The sequence below is a fragment of the Cyanistes caeruleus genome, chromosome 4 (assembly GCF_971803275.1).
Source record: "Cyanistes caeruleus chromosome 4, bCyaCae1.hap1.1, whole genome shotgun sequence".
Taxonomy (NCBI): domain Eukaryota; kingdom Metazoa; phylum Chordata; class Aves; order Passeriformes; family Paridae; genus Cyanistes; species Cyanistes caeruleus.
The window spans coordinates 82,069,039-82,087,144 of NC_141704.1; the positions used below are offsets into that span (position 1 = coordinate 82,069,039).

Consider the following 18,106-nt stretch of genomic DNA (forward strand, 5'->3'; position numbering starts at 1 on the left):
TCTGGGAATTACAGCTATTTAGGCTAAAATCTCTGAACCTTGCCCACTTCTGTACCTTGATCCATCATCATCTTGGTTCAGAAAGAGTGCTGGTGGCTGCTAGCCATCTCTCCCCCTCAGGGACTGCTGAGGATGGCATGAGATGTGTTTCATCTCTCCTGTTATCCCCCAGAAGTGGGTTTTGAACACCTGAAAGAGATGCAGACAGGATCTGGTTCAGGTCAACTCATAGCAGGGTGAATAAACAGAAAATACCAGAACCACTGGTCAATTAGAAGCTCTGTCTGGATGATAGTTCTCCCTCTCCAGAGTGAAAATATGAATACTGTTTAGCTTAAGAAGGTCTGTGTACACACATATTATCCCCGAGACACTATTCCCTCCTGTGCACTGCACTGATTTCTGTCTCCAGCTCGGTTTCAAAACTTTGTTAAAACAGTTATTTTTAAGCAGTTTACAATTTCACTAATTGGTCCCTTTCTTAACAGCAAATTTCCACTTTCTTTCCATGTAATCATTATAAGAGTGGAAAGCTTCACTGCTGCAGAAGGCTGAGGGCTGTCTGGGAGAGACCTTTTACCTTAAAATGCCCACTGCTGTTACCATCCTGTTTGAGGAGCTGTGGTGCTTCAGCCTGGGGATTGGCAGCAGATTATATTCATCCCTTGCATCTCCACGTGCCTTCAGAAGGCTCACAGAGCAGGGTAGCTAGTGTCAGGGTTCTGAGAGCATCCCCTGGGGGTTTGACTCCCTGGGTTCAGGCCTGACTTAGGTAATCACACAAGTGCCTGATGTTGAAGAAAGCTCTGCTAAAAAGCCCCAGTGAGGGCCTGATGTGCTGTTCACTAGCTGAGGCTCTTGCCCTTGCTCCCCAGCTGGGCTACCCTGCATCAGTAGCTGTGCCATGAACCCTGTTTGTGTGGACCTTGGCCTGTGGACTTCAGTCCCTGAGCTGACCTTGGATCTGTCTCGACACCGTGGACTCACCTGGCAGTCACTGGGCTGTGGCTGAACCTGGCTGCCAGATCTGCTCTGCTGTTCTTGCCTGGGAACTGTGCAGCTGCACCTCTGCCAGTTTGGCCACTGCCCCACGCCTGCCTTCTGCCACCCCAGCTCCGGGCTCACCTTCCCCCGTGGAGCCAGCCCTCGCAGGTGACACGTGGATTGATGCCAACATCCCTGATGGTGCCTGTAATTTTGTCTGGGTTGTCACCAGTAGAGTGAAACTAGAGCAGGAAATGTCACCCTGTGTCTGCAGAGGGCATACTCATCAGGCAGGATAGAAAGGTAGAAGATCTCTGTCTGGGGTGGCAATGAAAGATGGGACCAGAAGGATGTGTTCTATCACCAGCTGTTAAAACCAGCTGGGGCACTGTTCTTTATCTCTCCCACCACCCATCCTCTCTCCAAGGGGAAATCTGCTGTTCATGGGCCATTGAATCCCACTGCAGGACTGATAAAATTCCCTCATCCATTGGGAGATGCTCCACCCAGGGACAGGAACCAAGCATTCCTACCTGGATATAATCTGAGATTTGGAACAGCACAGCAGCCTTTCTGCACTGGATGCCAGAGGAAAACAGGAGCCATCTACAGCCCTGGAGCTGCAGAGGAGAACTGCAGCCTTCTCCAGGATCTGTGCTTCAGCAGAACCACATCTGTCACTGCAGGAGAGCTGCAGCCAGCATTTAATGGGACTGCTACCAACAGCCTGCCCAACAGGGTGTCAGGTTGTACCCTGACTCTGTCAGTGGTGGTTTCTTGTGGGTTTTCTTTTTTGTACTACAACATTTTTATTTTAATTTTCCTAGTAAAGAACTGTTATTCCCATTCCCATATCTTTGCCTGAGAGCCCCTTAATTTCAAGATTGCAATAATTCAGAGAGGGTGGGGTTTATATTTTTCCATTTTAAGGGACGTTCCTGCCTTCTATAGCAGACATCTGTCTTTCAAACCAAGACACTCTCCCATGCTATAATTTGAAGCAGCAATGGGCAGCAGCATTCCTGCTCCCATGTGCCACATGCCAAAACTTTAATGTCTGCTGGAGGTGGGAGGGGTGTTCCACAAACTGGAGGAGGTTGTGGAAAGGGAATTTCAGGCAGGTGGTGATAAAGGCTCCCCAGCACACCAGTCTGGAGGAGGCTGGGGCTGGGTGTGGGTTGGGGTCCCAGGGTGAGCTGGAGGAGGTGGGCCCTGCAGCACACACACACAGAGCCACTCTGAGCTGACAGTGAGGTTCAAGAGATGAGGCTTGCTCATCAACACTAACAGAAGGTGGACTTGAGCTCTTTGTTCATAGGGTGAGCTGAAGAGCAGCTGTATTCTTGTGGCTACCAAAAGATGTGGGCTGTTTGGGTTGAAGACCCCACAAGCCTCCTTAAAATCTCTATCTGTGCCTGAGTTTGTGAGTTCAGTGATCTCACTGCAGCTTGCTGCTGAAGGCCTTGTAAAAGTGGCACTGCCTGTGTGCTCTGTGCCTTTGTCACCCTGTGAGGGTGGGTGCCCTGAGGACTTGGCTGCTTGCTGTGGAGAGGCAGGCAGTGCTGTAGTGCTTTAGGGGAAGAGCATCTCTCGGGGAGATGCAGCAATTTAGCCAAAGGTAAGATTGTACCTATCACTACCTGCAGGGTAAGGCTGGGAGCTACCAGGGGACAAGAGTGTGCTGGGCTGGGCTGAAATGCCTCTGAAGAACAGGATGAACAGGTCTAGGCATGCCAGAAATGCCCTGAGCTTTGTCTGTAATGATCACAAGTGGCTGGGCTCTGCTGTGCAGTGTGTACCCTGGGCAGGTGACTGCTGCTGGGATGAGCACCCTTCACCTTGCTTTAAACTCTGTTGCTCAGGTGTTGCCACAGCTGAGAGCAACACAAATCCCTGCAGAGCCTGAGGAGCTTGGGGGAATGAGGTTTTGCTGGCAGGGCTGCTAGTGCTGACTGGCTTGATGCCAGTGTCTGCATTTGCAGCGTGGTATATGGAGGTACCCCTAAAGAGAGCCGTGCAGAAGCTTTGTTTTGACATCTCAAGGCTTTAATAGAGTTTGGAGGTTTGCCTAGGCAGGATGAAGCTTGGCTACAACACAGGCACTTTAGGCCAGTCATGTTTTAACCCAAATGCTCCTCACTACTGTTAATTTTTTTAGCATAAATCCATTCTAAATGCTGACTTGCTGGTCTCATGCTCAGGGGGAAAAGAACCTGTACAGAGTGGAGTGACTCCTGAGCAGCTGAAGGTTGGGTGAATCTGTTGATGTGCTCCTCAGCCTTTGCTATCCTCTCTTCCAAAGCATTTCTGGTGCCTTAGAGAATAAGATAGAGCCATAGCTCTGGGAAGCAGTGTAGAATGTCTCTTCTGGTGAGACTTCCATGAGAGGCTGGGGTCAGAGAGAGAGACAAGTGGTGCAGTGTCACTGCAAGGCTTTTTTACTGATTGGGCTTGAAGTGTGTCTGTGTGATGGAGCCGTGTGGGTGATGTAGACACAGAGAAAGTGAGAGGCAGTGAGATGAGGAGATGGTTGACATGGAGACACAGGATGCCCTGGCAGAGGTCACAGGGATGCTCACAGCTGCAGGCTGACCAGGGATGAACTCAGATCCTCTGTGTCAAGCTGGGATGGACCCCAGGGGAAGAGGTGGGAGGATTAGGACAAAGATGTGGTTGGTTTTTGATTCTGTTTGGGGAAGTTAGGTGTAGCAGGCTGGGAGTGGGGAGGATGTTTATATGGAATATAGCTCCTAGGAACAGGAATTTTGCCTGCTTTAATGCTAGGGCAAATCCCTGCAAAACCACACTAACCCCTGTGAGTCAGCACAGCCTGGGGATGGATAGACACCACAGGTCAGGCAGGATACCTGACATGACTAATGCAAAAAGCAAGAAAACCCTTCCCATGGTAGCACTGGAGTTCTACCCTCCCTAAAGTCATCCCCCAGAGAGACAGTCAAGTACGCTTGCTAATCCAGGATGTTTTGCTTGCCTAGTTTGCTCTCATTTTTGTCCCTGTGGGTAGGAGAGGAAGAGAATAGAAGAATACAAACAATAAACTTGAGGCTCAGGGAATGTTTGCACAGAGGGCTTGGTGACAGCTTGGGACCTGCCCTGGATGGCACTGAGCCCCTTTCCCAAATACCCAAAGCTGTCAGCTCGTGCCCTGGGAGCCCTTGGCAGGCTGCTGTTCATCCCCAAGGCAATGGGGTGTTAATACACATGGGCTCACTTGGTTTTTTTACTTCCCCTTCCCAGATCTCCAGGGTGGGGTGACAGCAGCAGGGGAATTGGGGTGGGCACAGGTGGAGGGTTGGAAGGAAATGATGCAGTTTCACTTATTTATTTGCATGCTAAGTGTCTTGGGTGGCAAGATGGAACCAAAAGGATGTGTTCTATCACCAGCTGTTAAAACCAGCTGGGGCACTGTTCTTTATCTCTCCCACCACCCATCCTCCCTCCAAGGGGAAATCTGCTGTTCATGGGCCATTGAATCCCACTGCAGGACTGATAAAATTCCCTCATCCATTGGGAGATGCTCCACCCAGGGGCAGGAACCAAGCATTCCTACCTGGATATAATCTGAGATTTGGAACAGCACAGCAGCCTTTCTGCACTGGATGCCAGAGGAAAACAGGAGCCATCTACAGCCCTGGAGCTGCAGAGGAGAACTGCAGCCTTCTACAGGATCTGTGCTTCAGCAGAACCACATCTGTCACTGCAGGAGAGCTGCAGCCAGCATTTAATGGGACTGCTACCAACAGCCTGCCCAACAGGGTGTCAGGTTGAATTCTGACTCTATCAGTAATTTGTTTGTACTACCACATTTGTATTTTAACTTTCCTAGTAAAGAACTGTTATTCCCATATCTTTGCCTGAGAACCTCTCAATTTCAAGAATATAAAAACTCAGAGGGTGGGGTGTTTACATATTTTCCATTTCAAGGGAGGTTCCTGCTCTTCCTTAGCAGACTCCTCTCTTTTCAAGCCAAGACACCAAGCTCCAGCCGAAGGGCAGTGACAGCCAGGTGTGTGTGCTGGCTGCTCTTGTTAGAAGACAAATGCTGATGGACTTGTTTGACTCCTGGAGCTCTGAGCCCTGCTATTGTGAGCAAGATTTGAACTTCTGCAGGTGTGCTGGGAATAGCCCAAAGCACCTTGTTTGGATTGCTGGTCAGAGGAATTCATGGCTGTTATATCTGGGAGCCAGGCAATGATTACAAATCAATGACTCCACTCCCAGAGTGATTCATCATTAACCTGGGGATTTTAGCCCTTTCCCTGGCTCTCTCCTGTTCCTGTGGCATCTCAAGTGTCTTATAAAGGGTAGTTATGGGTGTAGCTGAGGAGTGGAAGGACAGAGGCACTGGGATGTGGTCAGGCAGCTGAGGGGAGGGAGGGTTTTTGAAGGGGCATGGGGCACCTTGAGGGTGAGCAGAGCTTGGCTGTAGACTGGAGCAAGACCCAGGGAACACCAGCTTTCTCTCTGCTGCAGGGCTCCCACTGATGTCCCTGCTGGGCTGGGAAATGCTCCATGGTTTTGCCTGGCTAGGAACAAAGTGGGGTGGGAAGAGATAAAAATGCCAACCTGAGCCCAGCTGTACCAAAGCAGGGGTAATGTAATGATCCAGTGGGGAGCTTTCAATGATCCCAAACATCCCAGGACAGTCTGTTCTTAATAATAATTATAGCACTTAGCACAGTTACATGTTCTTAGCATTTCAGAGGCATTAACCAGGGACTGGGACTGTGGTCTCACCCAGGCCCAGCAGAGAGGCAGGGACTGTTCTCCCTCACCTGTGCACCTGCCCACCTCTGGCTGTTTTCCTGCCCCTTGCTTGTCCCACCTCATGGTTTCCCTCTCCAAACTGGACTGTGTCTCTTATGCAGACTTGTTTTACAGCAGCTGCTGGACCAGGGACCACAGCTATTGCACCAGCAAATACAGCAAATAATCGTCACAGATAGGCAGGGAATTGGTTCCATTTCACAAATGAGGCAGCTGGCACGGAAAGAGCAGCTAACTGGTGAGCTAGGAACACATTTCCCGGCTCCAGTCTTCTCTTCCCGGCCTTACAGTGATATTTCCAGAGAACAGCTTGGATTACAACCAGCTAAAGGGCATCCCCACCCTCTGTGCTCCCAGAAATCCTCCTCGGTTTGCATTTGGCTTACACAAAAATGGGCGGCCCACACAGAAAACCCAGCCAGGTCTGCATCACCCCTAGGTCTTGCCTCTGCTGGATTTATCACTGTAGCTCTTGCAATCACCTCCACACGCTGCCAGGCCTTCAGCTGGGGCTGGGAGCTGCAGCGGCACACTGCGAGCTGACCCTCCCCAGCAGCAGGACGGTCTCTGAAAGATGAAGTGAGAAACAAACATCTGCAAGGCTGTGGCTGCCCCCTCGGTGGTCCTTCCCCCTTGCTGCACCCCCTGTGCAAGGAACAGGGTGGTGGGAGCTGGCACAGCTGTGGCCACAGCAGGGGAGGTGCAGCAGGGAGAGGTGGGGAGACCTTCTGGGAGCGGTACCTGTCGCTTTCAAGAAGCTCGAAAGGTTGGAGGGGAAGCGGTTCACATGTGGAACTGAAACTGGAGCAGGGGGAACTCGCTGCGAGCACTCAGAGCTGGCCACCAGCTATTTAAAGCTTCAGATGCATCTGAGGTGCAGATGGGCATAAAGAAGGGGCACGCTGGCAGCTTGCACACCCAGGACAGGGGGCTTTGGAACACTGCTGGGCACAGCTGCAGCAGCTGAGAGGTCAGCAGGGGCTAGGAAGCACCCCAGAAACCAAGGAAAAGCTGGGCTGTTGGATGAAGGAGCCCTGCTGCTCCTATCAGCCTTGGCTAAACAGCTCGTGGGACCAGAGCCAGGGAGCTCAAGATTATTCCAGGGGCCACACAAGACTGGACAGGAACTGCAATCATGCTCCTGTGGACAGACACAGGTCTCCAAATGGGCTACTTGGTTCTCAAGAAGAATTCAAACAAGCTGAGAGATGTGTTGGTGTGGAAATGACAGCTGTAACATTCCTTGTTAGTCCTTGAGACAGGACAAGTCTTCCTATACCATGCCTCTGTTCCCAGGGAAGTCTCAAGGCAGGGTTTTGGCTGTCTGCAGGCACTGGATGAACACAATCCTCCCCCAGATGGGGCTCCTGGTTGTTCTCTTCTCCCTCTTTCCACTTTTCATGTCCAGACAGATCCCACCTAAAAGTAGCTGTGGTCCTATTTCACCAGGATTTTTTTTATTTCCAGAGGATGCACCACGTTTTAACTGAGAGCAAAGCATCTCAAACACCTGCTTATTTCCTAGTCCAACCCTTGCAACATCCATCCAAAAGTCTCCTGGCAACATCTGCAATTTTTTTATGTGGAAAAGTCCCATCAAAGAAGTGTTTGAGCACTGGACTTTGCTTTTTGTTTTTCAAATGGGATTTGAAAGGATGAACCGCTACAAATCTCTGAGGCCCTCTGGAAGGCATTTCCAAGACCCCTGCCTGGCTGTAAGCTATTTGAGATCCCTCACACAGCATTTTAACCCTCCACAGTGGGAACCTGTCTCTAGCACCCCACTGCTCGCTACAGAGGCGGTTTTCCAACTGCCTGGGCTGAATTTGGTTTTATGGAACTAATGCTAGGCTTTAGTGCTACAAGAAGATTAAAGCAATTCCCTTCCTTCACTGATATTGTTCCCTTGAAGGTATTTGGAGGCAGAACTCTTGTCCCTACTGAACCATCCCTTTTCACTCCATGCACTTCCCTCCTCACACCTCCCATCCTCGAGTTGCTTTCATCAACAAATAGTTGCTGTTGAGCAACTATTTGGGTCATCTTTCCACTCCACTGCTCTCCCTTTTTGGGAGCAGGATCATCTAGAGACTCAAGGAATATTCATCCTGCCGAGGAGCAGGCAAGGGGGCACAGCCACCCTCTGGACACGCTGCCATGGCCAGGGCTTGGGGAATATTTGGGATCCCTGAACGATCCCTGCACGGATGCTGGGACTGATCTCAGTGACAGCACAGAGTGAAGGCACCAGGAAAGAAGGAAAAGCTGGCAGGTGTCCAGCTGGGACAGTCAGTGGGCAGCCTGAACACCCTGCTTTCAGTCCCAGCTAATGAAATTTAACATATTACTGACCAGACTCTGCTGTCTCTGCCTCAAAAAACAATCTTTGTGAGTGCTGTGGGTTGTTTTCAACAGTTCTTAACTTACAAGATTTTTTTTTAATATTTAAAATGATTAAATTTTTGGACTAAATGAAACCAAACGGACTTTGTTCTCCCCTGGAAGCTGTTTACATAACATCTGTTTTAAGTAGTTTAAAACTCAGTCCGTTGAACTGAGTGAAATAAAATGCTGAAATTACTGTATTTGTTGTGATTTTCTTTCTTTTTTTTTTTTTTTTTAAATAACTCCGTACCTGCTTCCACCTGACCTGCTTCCCAGGCTCGACTTTATCCCTGCGATACCTCAGGGATGGATTGATGCCACGGAGCTGAAGGCAAGACCATTTCAAGGTACAAATCGCTGTTTTCTCCGCTGTGAATGCATTAGCGAGCAGAGTTTGCGGTGTCGCTGACATTAAACCCGCTCCAGATTAGATATCCAAGTTTGTGTGTATTCCCGATGCCAGAGTTCCCCCGCAGCAGCAAGGATTGCCAGAGCTCTTCTCCCAGGATATTTAAAGAGCTGCCCGAGTGTGCCAGGGGACAGAGGAGCCCCCGCTGCCGGGCAGTGATGGGTTAAAGAGCCATGAGGCTCCTCTGAACCACCCCGCTTTTTTTGGCAGCCCGCTTTCTCACAACCTCCCCTTCCTCCTCCTCCTCCTTATATATTCATGAAGCAGCGCGGCCGGGGTGAAATAGAAGAGGAAGAGGAACTCTGTGTTCCCGGCTCTTCCCCTTTATCCAGCGCTGCCCCGCCGGAGACGGACTCGCCCCCCGCTGCATCAGCTCTGGGGGCCGGGAGGAGCAGAGTTAACAGTAAGTGAGTCGGTCCCAGCGCTCCTCTTTGGGATGTTTCCTTTTCTGAGCTCAGAGCCAGGCCTGGGATGGGGCTGCACCCCACCCCTGCTCCGTTTGCTCCCCTGGTACCCGCTAAAGGGGCTGGGGATGTGCTCCTGGACCCGCAGGTGGAGGAGAGCTGGAAGCAGAAGATACGTGCACAAGTGATTCACATAGGCTTATTTTGAGATATTGAGCCCTTCTGCAGCCTGTTTTGCTCTGGAGAGATTGGCATGCAGGGTCACTAAAGCCTGGTGTTGAAGGATTATATTGCAGTTGTGCTTTTTGGGGAGAGGGAGAGATCTCAGAGGTCACACGTGCTTGTCTCCTGTGATCTCTTACTGCTGCCTTGATCTCACTTCCATCCCCTTTCTTCTGGGATTGTGAGGGAAGGACACACCTCTGCTTCTGCAGAGGAAGCCTTGGGGTTTCCTGCTCATAAATGAGTCCTTTGGATAGCTGGAATATACTAGAAAGGTGTAACAGGATCTTCTCTCAGCTGGAGGGAACCAGGATTTGATTAGCTCAAGCCAAGCCCCTTACCTGGGCATCATCAGCACCCCTCGCTCAATGAGGCCTCCATCCCAGCTTGCAAGCAGCATCCTGATCCCACCAATCCCCCATTCCAGGGCTGGAGCTTTGCCTTACTGAATGATGTGCTGCCAGTCTGATCCAAGCAGCAATATCTCTTTGCCCTACCCAGCCTTGTCGTGTGTAATCAGCAGCCACCAGGAACGTGCTGATCCATCAGGGGGCATTGGGAGAGGTGCATTAACCCAGGGCTTCTGCAGGATGGGCCAACAGCTTCATATCCCATTGCCCACCTTCTGACCTCTGCTAATGCTTCAGTCTTTTCTCCCCATCAAGGTGCAGCTGTAAGATGAAACCTCCATCTGGGCAAGACATAAGGCTGGCATACCTTCTCCTGAGTCTGGCTCCCCTCTGCCTCCCCAGCCCTCTCTGGAAGGACCGCGATTCCCTGATGCAGGAGGAGAAAGCCCAAAGGACAGGTGGCAACTTGGTGCTGAGTAGGCAGGAGCAGCAGCTCAGCACAAAGCTCGTCAACCTCAAGAAGAAGGAAGTGGAAGCAGCCATGAGTACAGGACAGTTTCCTCCAAGCATGCACTTCTTCCGGGCAAAGAGCCTCATTGATCAGAGCGCGGTGTTCAGCATCTTAAAGCGCATGCCAAAAGGTAGGCTTGGCTTAAGGAGGCTCATCTCACTCCTCCTTTCTCATCTTTTGCTTTCTGAGCTGGGACAAAACGCAGATGTGGGAGACAAGCTTTTGAGAGCTGTGAATTGTGCTCATTGGGTTCCAGGAAAAGCCCTGACACCGAGCTCAGAGATGGGGTAGGAGCAGAGAGGAAGAGGGGGATGGATTGGATGAATACACATTTCCAGCAATTGTGGCATCGGGTTTAACTTAACAATGTGGATCCTTAAGTCTTTCAAGAGTGGAGAAGGGGCAGAGGAAGCAAAGACAACAAGAAATAACAGACATCCCCATTTACTCAGCATCTTCCAGCCTCTTTTTTTTCCCCCACATGCACATTCCACAAACAGGGTACCAACCTTGTCTTGTTATGAATCTTAACCAAAAGCATTGCATCCCCCAAAAAGTGTTTCTGCAGGTGGTTCTGTAGCAGGCCTGGAAGTCTGATGGAAAGTCTGGGGGCACTAGAGGAGGAAGGGGCTACCTCTAATATTGCAGTCTTCATTTTCCTTGCTTGTTGTGTACAAATCAAACCCTGTGTACTTCCAGCACTCAAAGTGAGCTTATAAAAGGGAGAGAGAGAGCAACATTTTACGTGGGCAGGTAGTGACAGGACCAGGGGGAGCAGTACTGAATTAGAGTAGATATAAGTAAAAGTCTTTACTCAGAGGGTAGTGAGGCACAGGAACAGATTGCCCAGAAAAGTTGTGGCTGGCCCATCCCTGGAAGTGTTCATGGCCAGATTGAAGGTGGCCCTGAGCAATGTTCCCAGCTTCTGCCTCCCAGTCTTGCAGCACCCTAATCCATTACCATAAACAATTAGTATGTCAGAAATGTAATTATCCTTTCAGGGCTGAATTGAACAGTTAGGACTTTAAAAGTACTCCCCTCTTCACCTCCAGTATCATTGATACTCCCACCAAGTGGGAGTCAAAACGAATAATTAACACTTTTCACTCCAGGTGATGTTTAAATGGGTTCTTGGAATCTTTGCAAGGGCTGTAAGCTTTTAGGGCCTCAATCACATCCTTGTAGCTGTTTGAAGAGGACTTGATCAGAGCCCCTGGGAGTTCCTGTTGTTTCAAGCACTGTTGTAATGTCTGTGGCTGCTCACACAGGGAAGAAGGTGACATTGCCAGCCAGAGGAGGGTCATACAGCTGCAGCATGCCCAGCCTGGTGCACAAACTCTGCTGAGAGCAGCAATCAGAGCTCCTCAGCATCTTTACAGCCAGACCCTCTCTAGTGGGGGATCATAGGCATTAGAGTCTATATTAGATTAGTCCACTATAAATTATAGTCTGGAACTTAATCTAATGTCAAGTACATACCAGTCTTGTGTCTTGTTCTTGCTATTCATGTTCTCTCTTTACCCCTAAGGGCATCAAATCTATTTGCACTAAGAGGTCTCCCCTAGACTAATAAAGTACATATCTAAGACTCCAGCTCTCACAGTGTCTTTCCTTTACAAAGGTGAGGCTTAGTTCAAGCACCAATAACACCAGGAGTCATTGGAAAAGGAGAGATTTCAGCAAAATGAAACGATAAGGAAGGTGAGCAGACAGAGGATGCTTCCTGTGCCAGGAGGACTGGCAGTTGCCAACATACTGCACAATAACAGAGTGCCCCAGAGGCCCTTGTGCTGGCCAGCAGCAGATGTACAATGTAAGCCAGCGTGCTTTTGATAAGGCACAGAAGTAAATTGTACTTCTGCATCTGAGTGCAATTCCCCAGAGTAACGTGGCCTGGGATTTTGGTGTGTGTCAGAGTTCCAGAGAGCTGAAAAAAGAGACATGGACTAGACACAAAAAACAGCTTAGATGCAGAGCTTTGCTTCAGGTGTGCTTCAGCCAGCGTGCCTTGTAAACTGCTGCCTCCTGTGCGAATTTCTCTTTAAAAAAAAATCAGTGGTGCCTGAGCCAGCTCACAGCAAAGTCTGTCTGAAAGACCTTTAATAACTCGGAGCGTTTTCCATCCCAGTGGAGAAGCAGAGCTCCCTATTGATTTCCCCCCTCCCTGTGCTCCCAGGGAGCTGTCACGCTCTGCCTGCCCGGTGTTTGATGTGGAGGGGGCCACATCCTCCAGCCTGGGGGAGGCAGAGCAGCCACTCAGCCCTTGCTGGGAGAACTCACTCCCATCCTTCTAGAAGCATTTCCAGACATCCTTGGTCAGGCAAACAAACCATTATCACATTAAACCTTCTCCCCAGCTGCTTGGGCTCATCGGGATGTCCTTGTCCCTCACCCCACCAGGTGCTGTGCTCCACCTGCACGACTTGGCCATGCTGAGCGTGGGCTGGCTGGTGTACAATGCCTCCTACCTGCCTGACTGCTACATCTGCTTCACCAGCACGGGCTCCGTCCGATTCCGCTTCTCCTGGCCGCGCCCTCCGCACCCGCTGCCGGCCCAGTGCTCCCAGTGGCTTCTGCTGGGCTCCTACCGGGAGCAGCTCAGCGACGTGGCCGAGTTTGACAGAGGGTGAGTGAAGAGGGCTGGCTGGCCTGTTGGTGTCAGGAATGTCCTGCTTCCATCGTGCAGCCAGCAGAAGCGTTCTGGTCCAGTTTTCCTGTTGGTTTTCTTGCTCTAAACGCCGTTTAGGGCAGTGCATGTGAAAAAGTAACGGTGATCTAAGAGCTTGGAGGCTGCTGCATGAAGTATGCCAGAGTCAGGGGCCATAAAAACTGAATTTTTCTGTGCACACTCACTCTGGCCCTCTGTGCAGACATGCTGAGGACAGTAGATTTGTGAGACCTGTCCCCAGGCTGAATGGGCTCTCAGTATGGGATAGGGCTGTGTGGTGCCTCATCCAGTGAGGTACCCAAAAACTGGATGAGGAAGCCAGGTAGCTGCTGAACAGGCTCTACCCAACAGCAGAAAAGCCCTTTGCAAAGCCATTGATTTGATTCAGAGCAAGAAGTTGGGGCAACTATTTATGTCAATTACTGCACTAGCAAAAACTCTCAAACTTCCCAAAATGAAACCCAAGCCAACTCTCCCTCCAAACACCAAACTTGTTTTCTGAGGCCTGCCTCTGAAACCCCATTGGCACCAACCACCTGGAAGCATGAGGCACTCCCAACCAGGAGTTGTGGCTCACCCTCCTGGCCAGTGGCTGATCCAAGGACCCCTGACTGGTTTGGGGTCTCCTTCCCCTCAAACATCCTCCTGCTAACAGAGCTTCTGCCCTTCCAGGCAAGGCTCCTGCAGCTGTCTGGGTGCTCACACCTCAGCTGAGTCCTCAGGGCATCACTCACCCTCCTGCAGGAGCTTCCCTCCTTGCCTTTAGTGCTGGCAGCCTTTTATCGGGACCACCTGGCATTTATTCACTTACAGGTGGCTGGGAAGAGCCTGGCTCCCCCTCCAGCCAGTGGTGATGAGAAGCCAGACTCCTATCTCCCCATCCAGGGGCCATTGATCCTGGGACAAAGCCCTGCTGAGGAGGCCAAGAGGAAGCATGCAGATCTGCTGTGGTGTGTGGGGGGCTGGAGAGAGCACGCTAAATAATGCATGAAGTCAGACACTGAGCGATGAGGACAAAGGAAAATATTGAGTAGCCATCCATTCAGAGGGCTGTCCGTGGCGCTCCGGGGGCTGGGGTCTGCAGGGAAAACAAGAGTGTGGGGTGTCATGTAATGACAGACACTATTGCCATGCCAACACACAAGGAGAGGGCTGGATTAAGGCACTGCAGGTGACCCTAATCCCAGCATTTTCCAAGTGAAACTTGGTGGGTTTTACTGCAGTGCTCTTCAGTGAGGTTGTGTGCTCTTAAGCAGAGACTTTTTAACTCTCGGTGAGCTGGTATCCCCTCCATGTAGAAGCTGTCTGGGTTCTGTGCCCTGCAGATTAGGGTAGGCTGGGAAGCTGAGGAACTTTGTGGCTTGGTATTGCCTTCCCTCCCCAAAAACTGCAGTGGGCAGGGCAGAGGGGTCTGAATCTCCAGGGCTCCACCACTCCTCTCTTGTGGAGGTCCAGAAGGGAAGGAGAAAGTGATGCCAGACCCTGAGTTCTTGACCTTTTGTATCCTGAGGCTCAACTGCCCTGACACGTGATGGACGAAATAAGATCCAGTGAGAAGTCACTTATCTCTGTCTTCCAGAGAGAAAACTGGTTCCTCATTAGCTCCCTTCCATTTCTGCTGGGAGTGATGAGGAAGGAAAGATGACAGCACCAGCTCTCTTCAGCCATACCAGGAGACCCATAAATAACGTGCAAGGGGTTGGATTTTGAAACAGCTTCGCTTCCTTAAAGCTCAAGTAATTGCACTGGGCATTTAGAAGTGTCTCAGGAGCAACCCTTCATTGCACTTGTTTTCAGTTGTGTTTCCATGGCATGATGCCACTTTCTGGCAGAGGCTTAAAGGGCAGGGCATCCTGTACACCCTGTCCTGGGTGACTGGGGCTGTGCATTGTGTGGTTCCCTCTGTTCCTGCGTGGAAACCCTTGTTTTCAGAGGCAGTATTGCCACCTTTCTCTTCTTTTGTGTTTGTCTCACAGTGTGTAGTGGCCACGAGTCAGAGCAGGACTTCAGAGTGGCAGGCACTGCACAGGGGCACAAGACAGAGCCTCGCTGCAAGGCTCTCCCCAAATGTGGAGGGGAAACCGAGGCAGAGGCCAATGAAGCGATTTTCCTCAACAAACATATGCCTGAGCCAAGAACAAAGTTGGATCTCTCGCAGCCTGGGTGCTGACTTACCCATTTGAGTGTGTTGTCCTTCATTTCTTGCCCTTCCGTGCTCATCACCACAAAATCACAGAGGAGTCATTACGCATAATGTGCAAACACACCAACAACAGCCACACTGAGGCACTTCCCCTCCTATTTCCATCTAATCCCCGGGCACTAGTCTAGGGGTTAGGAATGTTTTTGGCCGTCTGGAAATAGGTCTCTAGCCAGGAATAGGCCCCAATCTGTTCTGCCTCTCAGTTTCTGGAAACTCTCCCAGTCTCTTGAACATGTGCATCCCAGGCTACCTCTCTCCTGCACTCCTCTTTGCCCTTGAGCACTGACAAGCTGAGAGAAAGCAGATGTCAGAGGAAAGAACGGATGGATAGTTGGGTGGTTTCAAGGAAGTGTCAAGGGAATATGGCAGCAGGGAAGGGCTCTCATGCAAGACAGGGTGGATCAGCAAATGTGAAGGAACAATGGAAATGTTTCTGAGAAGCTGCACCTCTTTCCCCTTACAGCATTTCTGACCAGGAGAGGGTGGAAGAAAGGGGAACGTGCATGATTTTTGCCGTTTGCATTTTTAGGTACATATACACATGTATTTGCTTTGGAAGGGACTCCTTTTGTTGTTTCCCTCAAGAGAAGGTCTAATCATTCCTATTCAAAACAAACATCTCGTGGGCCAAGACCCTGGAGTATTGTGTTAGTGGTAAGCTTCCAAAAGGATGCTGTCAGGAGAGCCAGGAGACCACAGGCCAAGGGACAGCAAAAGGAAGGGAATTTTGCTTTCATATTTAAAAAGGACAAAAACAATCCTCACTCATTTTCTTCACAATCAATTACGATACAGGAGAATGTCATTGGCTGCCATCTCCAAAGCAAGAGCATGCCCCCAGATATTTCAGTTAGCAGCATTGACATGCCAGGTATTTGTAAAATACCACTGCACACCCCCCCCAGCAGCCCAAGGATTGAGGCCGTGCCCAGCAGAGCTCTCCATCACCAGGATGAAGTCATCTGTGAGGGAGCTGACACCACAGCCCAGGCTTCAGGGACAACTCCCCTGGGCGCTGGCTGGGGCTGCCATCACCTTCCCCTGCGTGTCCTCTGCCTGCCTTATCTCACAGAAAAATAGGGCAGTGTGTGTGGTATGGGGGGGGGGGGGGAAAGGAATAAAAATCCACTACAGAAACAAAGCACTCTGCTCCCTCTACAAGTCTCCCCTTGGGGAGAAGAAGAGGGGATGAGAGAGAGCGAGAGAAAGCGGATGAACCACATGTGACAGATGTTAGTCACACTGTTTAATGCACCACTGGAAGACATTTAGATACTACGGTGAGGAGAGGGGCATAATTACCCACCGAGAACAGAAAAAAAGAGCAGGAAAAAGAATCCCTTTAAAAACAAGGCAACAAAACCTTTCACTCCCATATTATATACAGCACAGGAAAGGAGAACGGGGAAAAATCCCAGGGAAAGAGAAAGCAAACCCAGAGTTGAAAATAAATAATCCTTGGCTGGTCATTTTAGCTGTGCCCCTTTGGGCATATGCATTGCAATAGCATTGTGCAGTGCATATATGACATGACATGGAAGGCTGTTTGTAGTCTGCACCTGATCACTGGTGAAGGCCCATTCCAGAAAAGAAGCAAAAAATAAAAAAAAAACAAAGAAAAAGAAAGTATTTGTGAAGCTTTGCTTCATCTGCATGAGCTACCGATGGCAAAAGCCCCCGAACCCTTAGGAGATTATCTGGTTATCAAGGATGGATCACTATTATGCAATAAATCTTCAACAGTTGTAAGGATCAATAATCAGTCTCAAAGGGAAGGGGATTATAAAGAGAAGTACAATTTGATTTATGTGCTTTTAGGAACAGGGTGGTGTGGGGATTTATTGCTGTTTCCAGCCCAAGAGCACAGGCTAAGCAAACAGCCACGAGTTTGTAGAGCGAGATTTAAAGGCAGGGAGCGGAGCCCTGTGTGCACTCAGTGCTGGAGGAGCCGAGTTCTCACAGGACAAGGGGAGAAAGTGCTGGGAGCTCCACTGAGCACCCATCCTTATCTGAAAGGGAGCTGCCTGGAGCGGCAAGAATGGGCTTGCACGGCCTTTTGATCCACGGGGAGGTTTTTCCCGGAGCGCTGGGAGCAGCCCCGCTGGGCTCCCGGCTCCGGGCAGGTGCCGAGCTGGAGGGGAGCTGCCCTTCGGCCACGAGGGAAGGGGAAAAAAAAAATAAAAATCTCTTTTCCCCCAGCTCTTCCCACACGAAACCTTCCTGATGAGCAGCAGCACACCCTTTTTGCTCTCCGCAGCTCGGGCAGCTGGAGCAGCGCCTTCGGGATGCTCCTGACTCCTGCATTCCTGGTTTCTAGGGAGATGCTGCGGTGTCTCCCGCTGCTGAGCGCTCCTCGCTGCCCGCCCCTCCTGTGGTCCAGCTCGGTCCTCTCTGCTTGCTTGGATTACTGAACAGTAGCCGGGGTTGCCCGGTGTCCTGGGATAATGGCACCAAAGCCCCTATTGTAATGCATGGGAGGGCAGAGCCCGAGTTGCTGTGGAAACCTTATCTCTGGATTTTCCTGACTGTTGAGCATTTAAAGTCTCATCCTTAACAGCAGTAGCATCTCTTTTACGTACAGGTTTGCTTCTAAAATTGTTCCTGGCAAAGAAGTTAACAGGGTGTGAGGAAGAAATGAAACCACAGCCCCTGGAAGAGAATCCTTAGAGAGTGAAGCAGCAGGCAAATCCTGGGGGAACGGGCTCTGTTTTATGGGCAGGATGGAGGGATTCAAAAGGCATATCTGCCCAGGATGTCTTCGTTTATGAATTTGGACCTGATCACATTTTACATCTGTAGGGAGGCTGTGTGGGTTTAATTCCACCCACAGAAGTGTCCTGGATGAAGATGATAAGATCACAAATCAAAGTCACACTTCCCATATAACAGAGCAGAGCACTCCACGAGGATGGGGGCCAAGACATCAAACAGGAAACATTATTAAAGATCAGTAGCTGTTACTGAGGGGAAACAATATACTCAGATGAAAGCATGGCTGAAGGTATTTCTTTCTGAACCTGCTTAGCCCCCAACACGAGATAAGCACTAGGTCAGCAAGAAAACATCTGAAGGTTTCTGTGATGGCTTCCACTTGTCCACCCAGGAATGAAGTTAATCACCCCTGCACTGCCATTTAGGCTTTGCCCACTGGTGGAATAAATATATTATGAACTACTCTTCAG

At 50.3% G+C, this 18,106-nt stretch overlaps 1 protein-coding gene and 1 long non-coding RNA gene across 5 annotated transcripts in view; one reads left to right on the forward strand and one right to left on the reverse strand.

Annotated features, from left to right (window-relative positions):
- Positions 1–18,106, reverse strand: part of LOC111928046 (uncharacterized) — a 20,778-nt gene continuing 2,672 nt past the window's right edge. Inside the window, exon 5 of the long non-coding RNA XR_015285947.1 lies at positions 1–189. This is a non-coding gene — a long non-coding RNA (uncharacterized LOC111928046). The remainder of the gene's footprint in view (positions 190–18,106) is intronic.
- Positions 7,822–18,106, forward strand: part of ADA2 (adenosine deaminase 2) — a 22,450-nt gene continuing 12,165 nt past the window's right edge. Inside the window, exons 1-4 of one of the 4 annotated variants that reach the window (XM_086886080.1) lie at positions 7,822–8,160; positions 8,434–8,504; positions 9,858–10,183; positions 12,454–12,679. In XM_086886080.1, the coding sequence (XP_086742206.1) occupies positions 9,871–10,183; positions 12,454–12,679 (539 nt within the window). In that variant the 5' untranslated portion in view covers positions 7,822–8,160; positions 8,434–8,504; positions 9,858–9,870. Of the gene's footprint in view, positions 8,505–8,692; positions 8,974–9,857; positions 10,184–12,453; positions 12,680–18,106 lie in introns of those variants that run through there. The other 3 variants (XM_023925258.2, XM_023925249.2, XM_023925239.2) reach the window with 3 other exon arrangements.